The 13,483-nt window shown below is 45.6% G+C and overlaps 1 protein-coding gene across 1 annotated transcript in view; it reads right to left on the bottom strand.

Annotated features, from left to right (window-relative positions):
• The window catches only part of COL13A1 (collagen type XIII alpha 1 chain), a 396,595-nt gene that overhangs the window by 204,490 nt on the left and 178,622 nt on the right, over positions 1-13,483 (bottom strand). Inside the window, exons 16-18 of the mRNA XM_078643241.1 lie at positions 8,163-8,207; positions 1,303-1,389; positions 826-879 (exon numbers count right to left, since the gene is read on the bottom strand). Coding sequence (XP_078499367.1) covers positions 826-879; positions 1,303-1,389; positions 8,163-8,207 — 186 coding nt within the window. The remainder of the gene's footprint in view (positions 1-825; positions 880-1,302; positions 1,390-8,162; positions 8,208-13,483) is intronic.

Below are 13,483 nucleotides of genomic sequence, written 5' to 3'. Positions count from 1 at the left end.
ACACTGGTATATTCCATTGTGACTCACTATTAGGAAGGGACGCCCCTTCCTAATAGCATTTGTCCATGCCAGGACCCTTTTTAGCAGTCACAAACGGGCCAATTTCCCGTTTGCTACTGCAAAAAACAGTTGTACATCTGGCCCTATGTTTTAAGACCCACAATTCTGTATCAGCTCTTAACCTATTTGAAGATGATATTTATGTAAAATGTATTTCTTTGTTTTTCCAAGTTCCTACTTTATTGCTTGATATTTTGAGATGTTTGACAGCTTTGAGAAATTTATATTTTTCATGGGTTTGAGAGCCATAACTGTATAACTTGAAAACCATGATAGTTAGCGTATACTGGTGAGTGAGTCTCAAATAAGTGGTGTAAGAATGAAACACTATGGTGACTATCAAAAATATTAGGACTGACTTACTTAAATAAAAGCTGGAAGAGCTAGAATAATATAAAAAAGAGTCAACGTCTTGAATAAATTGGAACATACCAGAAGCTCCGAAACATTAAAGGCAGGTCTCATGTAGAAGAAGTGAGTGTGATGCCAAAGAAACAGACCTAAGAGCAGGTGAGTGACAGGGTATTTGGCTGCCTCCCACAGCATGAGACAGGTCTATGGGCTTTATTCCTTGTCTCCCACATCTGTTGCTCTCCTTTCTAAGAACATATGGGTGATATCAAGGAGGTGGCAGAGAAAGGAGTGGGTAAAGGATCACGAGTCCAAGGTACTCTAAATGACGGGGGACAATTAAGCAACATTTCTGCCCTATCCTTTCATATCTCAATGCAGCGTTTACAGTATTTACTTAGTCTTATCAAATACCTTTTCCCCTTGCAGTCCTGCTATTCCAGGCTTGCCAATGTCACCAACTTCTCCCTGTAGAGATAACACATTTAAAAAATGTAACATAAGGAAACTTATGGCATTTTTTACCTTGCAACATAATTATACACTTTGCCCAGGATGTATGGTAGCTCAGTAAACTGTCTAGTTAGTCCCTGTTTTCTTTACAGTAGAATTAGCCTTTACTAAACCAGTGACGCTTTTGTTCTGGTGATTGTGAATAGACACTGCAGCTGTCAATTTTATTAGTTCCAAAACTTTTTACTCCAATCTTCATGCAATATTATACTAGGAAACCATTTTCATGAATCAAAATAAATGCTTCATGGGTTTCACCTTATCATGGCTTGTGATGGTTTCCATTTGGAATCTATCAACTAAATGCATGTACAGACCACTATAGAGGAGTTTTATCTTCAAACCCGAAAAAAGTTCCTCGGGGGGGCGTACACGTACCTTTGGTCCTGGGAATCCTGGAGGCCCTGGAGGGCCAGGCTCCCCTTTAACTCCACCAAGTGCATTTCCAGTCTCTCCTTTTTCTCCCTGAGGGACAATGCCATTATATGATTACTTTTTTATTTTTGTACATTCATTTTATGTTTTCATCTTGATGCACAACATCGACAATATTAAAACATAAAACAAGAACACTACTCACTATTTAACTAACAAAAATGTGAAAACTATTAAATTGTTCGGAAGCTGGGTCATTGGCATTTAATTACTAAAAATAATTCAACTTAAGCATATAACACACATGACCGTGACTTAATTATGTAATATTTGAATGCAGCTAAATTTTCGTAGAGGAGTAAAAACCGAACTATTTCCATCACTGATAATAATGCAGTTTCTCACAATGTTACTTAAGATTTCTCGGTGCTCGGTGAAGCTAACCAACTACTTTGAATGAATTAATACTCCTCCCACAGTACCTGAAATTTTAAGAAGTAACAATTTATTTCTCAATTGTTTCAATAGATGTCCAAGAAGCAGCGGTTTCTCCTAAGGAGCATAGGAACGTGGCCCCAGTGCCCGCCCTGCGCTGCCACATGCTGTAATGTTCATCATGTTAATGTTAAAAAAAACCTTGTTTGGGTAGGGCGTTAGGCATAGCCATTCTGATTGGCGGGCTTGGGATAAACCAAGGGTGAGCATCTTGGGTTGGACAGGTCTCTTACTGTGTCCAGCTCGGAATGCATGCTTCAGCCCCTTAATCCTGTGCTGTGTTAGGCACCCAGGGGGAAGACAGCGCCGCCGCTTTGTCTCCTTCGGAGTGCTGGCTGTAGCTACTCCAACCAATCCTTGCGTGGCTCTCATGCTGTTTATTACTATAAACAGCATGGTAGCAATGCAAGGATTGGATGTGTGTAACCACGAGGTTTAGTCAAGGCAGTGCAATGCGGGGCGACCATATTAAAGACCATGGCCAATCATTGTGTGGCTTTGTTTGAAGCCACACAGTGATTGGTCATGTTTCCGTCCCTTGCCCATAAAGTACGACATTCCCCAGCAGCTCCGTCTGTCAGTCCATCTAGGCATGGATTCAGAATGACCATTGATCCACAACAAGTATGAGCGTTTACATCTTGTTGTGCTGTAAAGCAGAAAGATGTTTGTTACTTTCTGCCCTACCAATTTTACCATCCACTAGCTGACACTGTGTAAAAGGCATCATTATGCATTTTTGAATGTACTAAAACCATATATCAACTGGTTGCTTAACTCTTGACATTAAATGATTCATTATTGTTACCGGGCAGTGGATCCTACCCATAAAACAAACCCTCAGCGGATCCTCCCCGTAAAAGCAACCCCCCCCCCCCCCGGCCTGCTCGCTTCATTATGAAGTAGATCTGTTGTAATATAGTTTAAGAACTTACGGTCCCGTACACCCATGTTGACATTTTAATTCAGTTGCAACTTCCAGTCAAATTTGCGTGCATCAAGCAGTATGTGCTCTGTTAATGTTCTGGGTTGTTGAACTCACGGTCGATATGCAAATTATAACGTTCTGTCTCAGAGTAGAACAAGTGTGCGTTTCACACTGTAGGCCAATGACGCTGACTAAGTGCAGGGCACTACCACTGCAGGGGCAACAGTGGAGCCCCGGGCATTGGACCAGTTTTCTCTCTTTGTCAACACCCTTAATCTTGAGGCTATAAGCCACGTTGCGAGACCAAAAAAGCATAAACTGTCTTGTAAATTCTTGCACCTGGCCTAAGTATTAGCTAGACGGAGGATGACTATTACGTGGATGGGACAGCTTTGCCCTACAATGGACTCTTGGTGACCAGACGTACTGGAATGGGCCTTAGCAGAAGAGTCCCACATGAAACTGAACAGGAGGGATGACAAAATGGCTGATGATCTGGGAATTGGAGAGAGCTCAGTAGTGTAGCAATAGACCCGGATGCTTACACTAACTCTGTGGAGGATTGTAGCTCAGATGGAAGTGTGGAAGAAGATGGGTAAGAATGGCTGGGACCGACCTGAGAGGTTGACACTGTGCTTTGTTGTGGTAACGGCCGATTGCAACGGGAATTCGAAGTGCTCCCACCTCGCTGGTATTCTGCTAAATATAACTTTCTGAATGTACCCTTTACCCATGGATGCCCTAACTGTTCAATGCCTTCTGATCATCATGTATCAAAGCCGAATGTGTATGAAAATGAAAATAAAGGGTATGAAAAACAAAATGTAGGCTATTGACAATCACATGCCAGGTAGTGTTTATGAGCTATTACGGATGGGTGTTAATTGCTCTTTTGCCTGAAGACTGTTTTTTAAATTTCTAGTAAGCACACGGGAGATGCCAAGTTTACATCTGTGTTCGGGAAGAACATATGACCCTTTTTGAAAGGTCTGTCGTGTTGTGCCTTTACACAAAACACATGCTTAGGTTGTTTTTCGCCCTGGTGCTGGAGGAAAGTTTGCAGGACTACTCATACTAGTCAACAGCCCTCTCTAAAAGCCAGCTGTGGAACTGATTCTTAATGCTCTCTGCCAATGTAAGAGAAACTTTTAAGTGCAAATTTAGTAATTCACCACCCGCTGCCTCGTCCCAAACTTCCTCTACACACTTTACACTACACATGTGCACAATCTTGAATTGTTTCCTTACCAGAACCCATGGACCCTGCGAACGCCACGACACCAGACTCCACTACGACCCCAGCAGCCTCCACGCACTCAACACCGGCCAAAACCACACCTGCTTCAAGGCCACCCCGAAACGGACCCACAGACCCATCTCCTGCCACACCTGCAGCTTCACCTGCGACAGAACCACCAAACCTCCAAGGACTGGACCCAACCTCCTCCGCTCTTCAACACCCGCTCTGCACACAAACACGCCGTCGAGCTCTGGGATCTGCTCGACACCTCCGCCCCAGACGTGGCCTTCCTGACCGAGACCTGGTGGAACGACTCCTTGGCGCCCGCCATCACCATAGCCATCCCGGACGGCTACAAGATCACCCGCAGGGATCGCGCCAACGGAACCAGAGGAGGAATGGCCATCGTCCACAAGTCCACCCTCAAGGTCGCCACCCATGCAGATGACACCCCCCACATCGCCGAACACCTGCACTTCCGGATCCACACCGACCCAACACCACCCTCAGAGGAACACTCATCTACAGACCCCCTGATCCCGGGCTCTGTTCAGCGATTCCATCGCCAACCTCGCCAGCACTCACGTACTCGCCTCCACGGACTACATCCTCCTCGGGGATCTGGACTTCCACCTCGAGAACAACAACAACACCAACTCTGCCACCCTGATTGACAACCTCGCCAACCTAGGCCTCAAACAACTCGTCACCGCACCCACCGACGCAGCCGGCCACACGCTAGACCTCGTCTTCTCCACAGGCACTCACGTCGCCTTCGACCACACCACCGAACTCCACTGGACCGACCACCGCTGCATTAATTTCTCCTTCAAGAAACCAACCACGCACCACCGCACCCAACAGCTGCCTCGCCGCTGCTGGGGGAAAGTCACCGAAGACCGGCTGATCACCAGCCTTGCCCAGAACCCACCCACCGACCCCACCAACCCAGACGCGCAGCCCGCAACCTTAGACAGTGGATCGACGACTGAGCCAACACCCTCGCCCCGCTCAAGAAACCCTCCAACAGCCACGCCAGCAAGAGAGCCACCTGGTTCACCGACAAGCTTCAGACCTCCAAACGCGCATGCAGGAAACTGGAGAAAATATGGCTCCACGAAAGCACACCGGACAACCACGCAGCCCACAAGGACGCCACCCACAGACATCACCACCTCATCAGATTAGCCAAGAGATCCTCCTTCAAAGACCGCTTGGACAACAATGCACACAACAGCAAAGAGCTCTTCAGCATCGTAAAGGAACTCTCCAACCATAGCGCCAACGCCAACGACATCCTGCCCTCACAAGAACTGTGCGACTTCCTAGCCACCTTCTTCCACCGCAAGATCTCTGACAGCCACGACAGCTTCAACACCAAGACCGCCCCGACTACGCCAGATTCCACCTCACCTGTGAGCACCACCAGCGCCATCCACCTGACCTCCTGGTCCAACGTCAACGACGACGAGACACGCAAGGTCATGAACTCCATCCTCTCAGGATCTCCGTCAGACCCGTGCCCACACCACGTATTCAACAAAGCAGACGCAGCCATCGCACCTCAACTACGGAAGGTCATCAACATCTCCTTTGAAACAGCGACATTCCCAGAAAGCTGGAAGCACACCGAAATCAATGCCCTCCTCAAGAAGCCCAAGGCAGACCCCAAGGACCTCAAGAACTTCCGGCCCATCTCTCTGCTCCCGTTCCCGGCAAAGGTCATCGAGAAAATCGTCAATAGGCAATTGGCCCGCCACCTGGAAGACAACAACATCTTGGACCCGTCCCAGTCCGGATTCAGACGAAATCACAGCACCGAGACAGCCCTCATCGCCGCCACAGACGACATCAGGCACCAACTAGACAACGGCGAAACATCAGCCCTCATCCCCCTGGACCTGTCGGCCGCCTTCGACGCGGGCTGCCATCGCACTCTAAAGACACGCCTCCTAGAAGCCGGAGTCCAAGAAAAGGCCCTTGACTGGACCATGTCCTTCCCCACCGGCAGAACCCAGAGCCTCTGCCTCCCACCCTTCCGATCCAAAGCCACCGACATCATCTACGGCGTCCCCCAGGGCTCATCCCTCAGCCCGACGCTGTTCTACATCTACATGGCCCCCTCGCCAAAGTGGCCCACGAGCACAACCTCAACATCATCTCCTACGCCGACGACACCCAGCTCAACCTCTCCCTCACCAAGGACCCACACACCGCCAAAACCAACCTCCATGAGGGAATGAAGGCCGTCGCCGACTGGATGAGGAGCAACCGTCTGAAGCTGAACTCGAACAAGATGGAGGTACTCATCCTCGGACCCACCCCCTCAGCCCGGGATGACTCCTGGTGGCCGACCACACTGGGAACAGCACCAACACCCACCGACCATGCACGCAACCTAGGATTCATCCTTGACTCCTCCCTCTCCATGGCTAAGCAGGTCAACGCCATCTCCTCCTCCTGCTACAACACCCTCCGCATGCTCCGCAGGATCTACAAGTGGATCCCGACCGAAACAAGAAGAACGGTGACACAGGCCCTCGTCAGCAGCAGACTGGACTACGGCAACGCACTCTACGTAGGAATCCCAGCCAAACACCTACGAGGACTACAACGCATCCAAAACGCTTCCGCCCGACTGATCGTCAACGTACCCTGCCGCAGCCACATCACCCCACCTGAAAGACCTACACTGGCTCCCCGTCGACAAGAGGATCACCTTCAAGCTCCCCACCCACGCACACAAAGCACTCCACAACGCCGGACCAGCCTACCTTAACAGCAGACTCAGCTTCTACACCCCACCCACCAGCTCCGCTCTGCAAGCCTCGCCCTTGCCGCTGTCCCCTGCATCCAATGAACGACCTCCGGCAGCAGATCCTTCTCCTACCTTGCCACCAAGACCTGGAACACCCTCCCTACCCACATACGGCAGACCCAAGACCTACTCGCCTTCCGAAGACTCCTCAAGACCTGGCTCTTCGAGCAGTAGCAGCCCCCCCTCCCCTCAGTGCCTTGAGACCCTCATGGGTAAGTAGCTTGCTCTACAAGTACTTTGATTGATAAGCAACATCTGAGTGCTTCCTTAAATTTACGGTTTTAGTTTTGACCTGCTTTTGTGTTTCACATAACATGATGTTGGCCTGATGATTTTCTTTGCACCAACCTACTAGCAACAGCGGCGGTGAGCTTTCTGCCAGCATCTGTCTCCTGTTCCGTGCAATATTTTTCTCAAAGAAAACAAATATATATTAATCGCCCCCTTCCATGATAGTTAATTGCTGTACCTAATGCTGACAAAATATTCACAACTGGCCCTTTATTTTTTTAATACGTAAAAAAAAATTGGACCACACCCATAGTCCCTTTAAATTAAAAATGTAGTTATTTTAAGTTTAAAAAAAATATATATTTATTTTATTATATCACCCTAAATTGAGGTGCACATATAAAAAAATAGCATTGCTCACTTGCGCAAAACCGTACCTGTACTTAGGAAATTCCAGCAATGCCTGAGGCTTATGATGATACATGCAGTAATACAATGTAAACATATTAAAACTGTATACCAATAAAACTCCAAAAGTTGGGTTACCAGAAAATTCAAATTGAATACTAATTCTTTCCATAGAAACACCAAAGGAATCAATAACTCTGATGAGACTTGTCCCTCGTAATTCCAAATGTTAAACATGTATTTCACTAGGACACTTCACCTGCTCTCTCCAGGGAATTTCTCCAGGCGAAATACAAAGACGCTCAGAGTTAATGCAAATCTAGTAATCCCAAAAACGTTTGAATGGTGATAGAGAACGTTTTTGGGGGATTGCTACTAGCCAGCGATATCATTGATTGACTCTCTGTTTATTGCGTCACAATACTAACAGTAATAATAATAATAATAATCCATATTTGTAAAGCGCACAATCACCCGTAAGGGTCTCTAGGCGCTGGGGGCCGTCGGGAAGATTAAGCAAGCTATTGCCCAGAGTCACATGGTGCTGGGCTAACCTGCCGCCGGAGCCGGGATCGAACCCTGATCCCCAGATTCCAGCGTCAGTCGCCCTGGCCGCGGCGCCACAACAGTAAACTCATTACCTGAAAATAAAGAGTAGTGACATTGTTTACTCATCAATTGATACATATTATTTAGAATCATAAAAAATGTTATTAGAAATACATGATGAATGAAAACAGTACCTTTTGTCCCTGAGGCCCTGTTTTGCCTGGCTCCCCGGGCTCCCCCTGGCAATTCAAGCAATTAAACAATTATAAAATAGGAAACAAATCGAGAGATGCATCAAACTTATATTTTCTGCTACAGAGAAGGAGACTGGAGAGAGCGGGTAAATTACAATATGGCCTTATCTCAATTTTCAAGCTTACCTCTGGTCATACCATCAACATCTCCTTTTGTGGATACGGGTTGTATTCTATGCTCTGCTTATATGTTTATGGGCAGCAATAACGGGCTTTCTGGGTCCTTTGTTGTGCCAAATTACAATAGTGTATACAATGCACTGCGTTGACAGTCTACTGCTTCTTGGCGCAAGGATCTCAGAATATAAAGCTCAACTTTAGTTAACTTTCCTACTTAGGAATAGCACATGTGACGTATTTTTTCCTTTGTACTTTTGAGTCATTTTCTTCATCTTTTTCAGCCACCAACCTTGCTCTCTTTCATAAGTGCCCCAGAACAGGGGCGGCTCTAGGCTCATGGCGGCCCTGGGCAGGGAGCGTAGGTAGGGGGTCCCGGGAGGAACGCAGGTCAGTGAAGAGGGGGGGTCAGCGTGTTTGGAAGGAACAGAGCAAGAAGCCGCCAAATCCCTGCCAGGGGCCACCACGCAAATATGTATCCATCCTCAGAAGATTATTTTATTAACTCCTTCCATGCTCATGACGGAGCCGCTCCGTCATGAGCCTCGGTTGAGCTGTGCTCATGACGGAGCGGTTCCGTCATGGCCCGCTCGGCGCGCCTGCGCGGCGCGAATTTCGCGCCTGTGTTGGACGTTCCATTGAGCGGGCGGGGCCATGACGGAACCGCTCCGTCATGAGCACAGCTCAACCGAGGCTCATGACGGAGCGGCTCCGTCATGAGCATGCGAGCGCCGCTCGGCCCCCCCTCTCCCCTAGCGCTGCGGCGGAATTGCCGCCGCAGCGAAGGGGTTAAGGATATATATTGGCGTGGCGGCCCCTGGGGTTTGGTGGCCCTGTGCAGGTGCACAGCTTGCACATGCCTAAGGTCGCCCCTGCCCAGAAGTGAATACAGTCAAAGAAAGAAAGACAGGCTTTGTGTATTGTCTAATAAAAATATAGTCGTGGGAGTGAAAGTCCATTCTCATCATGACTAACGTGATCCTAAAATCACACATCCAGCTGTGACATTTTCTTGCTCTTGTTTTTTTCTATAAAAATACAGGTTGTTGCCCTACGTACTTGCACTAACTTTAAAGTCTCCTTTGCAGATATTGCTTTCTTTTTTTTCAGTGAACATCTCATTCCACTTCTACTCCTAGACGGGTATCAGATGCAAGATAGACAGGCTTCATCACAAGTAGAATCCAGAGGGCTACTACTTCAATTGTCTTGACTATCATCCGGATGAGGACCCCCCTCAATAATTTCAGTGAAGTCAAAATATCTATTTTGGGACTACTTTGCCCTCTAAAGGTTTGAAGCAAAAACAAAATGCATCATCAGATTTGACTGACTGTTGTTACTCATCCGAAACTTCTATATTTTGTTTGTATTACTTTCAACAGATACCTGTTGTGTGTCACACAACCTATTCACTTGAGCACTGTGCTGCCATCCTTACAATGTTTGGCAGCACTGTTGACCAATATGCCCTTAATGCATTTAGGATGATTTGATTTTTTAGCTAAATTGATTACAGGGGATGCTTACAGACAGAGTGGGAATTCATCTCCCAGGATCCTTTATGCTGCTTGGAGGGAGTGGTGGAGGCAGCTCCTTGAATGGCACCAGTGCGCTATAAAGCATCATAACCACACCCACTGTGCTGGCCACTTACAGGCAGAGTGGGACTTCATCTCCCAAGATCCTGTGTGCTGCTTGGAGGAGGTGGAGCAGGTGGGCTCCTTAAAATGTGCGATAACAACAACCATTGTGCGAGATGCGACAGGGCCAAGCCCGGGACATGAGCAGTCCCTTCCACACCCGTCATCATCAGTAAGAGGCAGGGCAGGGCCATGCTCCATTGTTTTGGTTTTTTGAATGGACACCAAACTGCAAGCACACTTCATTCTGAAGGAATTATTTAGAGCCTGATGTTCTTCTGATATAGCAGTTGATTTTTAAACCGATTGTTATCGCTTTTATTTATATAATATTGTGTATAGTTAATTATTATTTTAAATACTGGGAAACATAAGGCTGTCAATAATTCTGTAGGACCGAGCAACTTGAAAAAGGTGCACAAAACATGCGGCAGAAAATAGCACTTTAAAGAAAATCAATGAGCTTATAGATGAGGTACAGGATATGCTCAACAAGGAGAGTAAAATCGTAGGGAAGAAACGAGTAACAAAGCTTCTACGGAGTTACTGCGTTAATACCTCCCAGGTGGCCAGATCGAAAACTGTGTCTGAAATTCCCCCCAAGGTTTTCGGGGCCCAATTTGGCCAACATGGCAGTGCATCAGTCTAACACAGGCAGTGTGAAAGTCCTAAGTATTAGTACTCATATTCAGCCACTAGTGATCGGCCAAAATAAATGTCAGTCTTATCTGACAATAGTGATAAGCAGAGGGAATCATTTAAAAAATCTGATACCACATCACAAACCAATTTTTTTACTAATGATGGCCAAAGCTCTTTCCTGGAAAACAAGAGAGAGAGCATATGAGCAAGGAGATTAAAGAATTGAAGGCAATTATTTTAGCTCTCTGGGAAAGCTTGATGAACAGACAGAAGCTGCTAAGCCTGGTCCATAATATTAAAGTTCTGAACAACAGCTATAACAAGTTGAAAGAGTACAGAGGTTGAGAATATGTCAATATGCCTAAACCAAACAGCAGGCCATGGAATAGGTGGATACGGTTACAGCCAATGTGGGCCACAGAATATCACCGGGAGTGCAATTCGCCATAACATACATTTAGATAATTGTTTAATAAAAGATAATGGGATATATTCTACTTTCCAAATCCTAGAAACCCCAACAATCTGGCAGGAAGCAGAGAAGTAACTGGATCTTTGTCTGCTACTCAAGCCCATACTGAGATAAATTGCATGATTGATGGAATGAATAACATTTTTCAATCAAAATGGAGACTGATAACCGTTTCCCACAAGGAGAAAGGAGGATTTGGGTTTTAACCAAAATTTCAAGAATAGATGTTAATTCAAGGGAAGATACTGATTCTTTAAGAAATAAGCCTAATCCCTGGATTCGGTAAACTTCCGATTCATAATCCTTGACGACATTGTTTTTGAACTAGGATAACGCACTGTGGTGAGCCCTGTGCCAATTGGTCGCCTTAGACCAGCGTACTACAACCCCTGGATTCGCTTCAAGTACACATCACATTTTTATCCAGACAACATTCTTTAGTATCGATTTCCAGGCAGAGCATTTGTGCCGGCCGCCTATGGTTTAAGGTAGCCGAGATGCTCATGTCTCTAGCATACAACTCCAGGATTGACAAATGCTATGACAACACTTTCCGCATTTTAATACAAGCTCAGAATTTTACCCTAGTGAAGTTTGTCCAATGAAATGTACCAGACATCATTCGTATCCAAGTACAACTGCAGTAGCCACTTATAACCTGACTCAAGGGATTGTTAACTATAAAAAAATTCCCTTCTCCCATGTGTATAAATGATGTCCTTGTTCAAAATCGCAGTACTGTAAGGGAGCTGTTATCATGAAATATAGCTGGTATCAGTATGAAGTTGAATGACCCAATGTAGTGTGAATTGGTAGATAATGACATTTGTTTCATTCAGCTATTCCCTTGAGATGAGGCAGAGCCTCCTAATGTGTGTTAATTTGCGTAAAGGCCTCGCTCAAATGCAATATTCAACTCTTGGATTCCGGCTAGCCTAATATTCTGGCATTGTGTTTGACTCTCGCTGGGGGCCTTACTTAGTTCTATGAAACTCCCTATACTTGATAAATCTTTATAATAGTACTGTTCAAGATAGGTGTGCGTCAGCAATTCTTGGTGTGATGTATTCTTTAATAGACACCTATGATATAAATTCTCTAGTGATTTTAGCCGGTGACTGCAATACAACATACAAGCCCCTAGATACTTTGTCTATAATTACCATAACAGAGGATGGCGAATGGGGAATACCTGAATTAACCCTTCTTGTATTAAGAAATGGCCTGTAGTAGAGCAGCATCATCTCATTCTTACCATATCCAGAGGTTTGAGGGCATGCAATGGGTGCATGCAATCAGACCCAGGAAGGGTATATACCTTTAAAAGGGGCTCTTGAAGAAGTAAAATCAATTATATAATTCTAGATCTAAGATTGTGACGCCTCCTGCTAGACATGAAAATTGTTGCTTGCAGCAATAGTGACCATAATGCTCTTCAGTCACCCTTCCAGGGAGTGGCTTGGGGCTCTCTATCATCGCTCCACCATCGTTTTCCACCCTATTACCTTTGATAGGCAAAAATCCCAGGTACATTAAATGGGCAAAACTGGTAGAAGACAAAACGACTTTACCTTGCATCTTTTCTTAGGTGGTAGAGCCATATGTGGATTCTCCTCTAGAATCCATTCCTGTTCCAACTGCCCAGGAGCTCCTTTTTAGCCTAATTAAAGATCTGTTTGTCAAGGATTAGCAGAAGCTGCCTATTTCAATCAATGGGAATGTTTCCCTTTGATACAACAAGCATTGCAGACTAACAAAGACTAATTTGATGGCAGCTCTGAAAGACTCAAAGAGATCTGAGATAATTGAGGCTTGGGGACTTTATAAAGCAACTTTGACAGCTAGCAAAAGAGCATGAGAAGATGAGAATTGGCTAAAGATGCTGGAACCTATGAAACGAAATGACTGCAAATTGTTCTGGCACATTGTTACTCATGAGGACATACATAAAAATAATTACTCTGAAGGCCACGTCTCTCATTGTCATTCATCTTTACTCCCAAACAAATGCACAAGCCAGATGTCCATTGCCATGTAAAATAAAAAACGCTTAGATTTGCTAATAGAGTTGACCACATTGCAAATCTTTGAACCTTATTATATTGGGTTAGGATATGGAGTGTTGACGAACTTGCTCACAATCTAAGATCCCTGCAGGCGATATTGGTTGAAGAAAAATAATAAGGCTGTCAAAAGCTATTGGGAGTTAATCTTATTGGACATTTGTGAGCCAAATGGAAATTGTGAACAATGGCACAGAGGGTTTGTCTAAAGTATTCTTATCCTACTAATACTCACCCATAAAAGAGTCCTATGTGGATAGTATCCAACTGTTTGCAGCAAAAAAAATGTATGCATACGTTTCAGATATGGCATCGGTCCTCTAC

The sequence above is a fragment of the Lissotriton helveticus genome, chromosome 5_1 (genome assembly GCF_964261635.1).
Source record: "Lissotriton helveticus chromosome 5_1, aLisHel1.1, whole genome shotgun sequence".
Taxonomy (NCBI): Eukaryota; Metazoa; Chordata; class Amphibia; order Caudata; family Salamandridae; genus Lissotriton; species Lissotriton helveticus.
The sequence above is the reverse complement of the archived record's forward strand: the minus strand, read 5'-3'. Positions and strand labels throughout refer to the sequence as shown.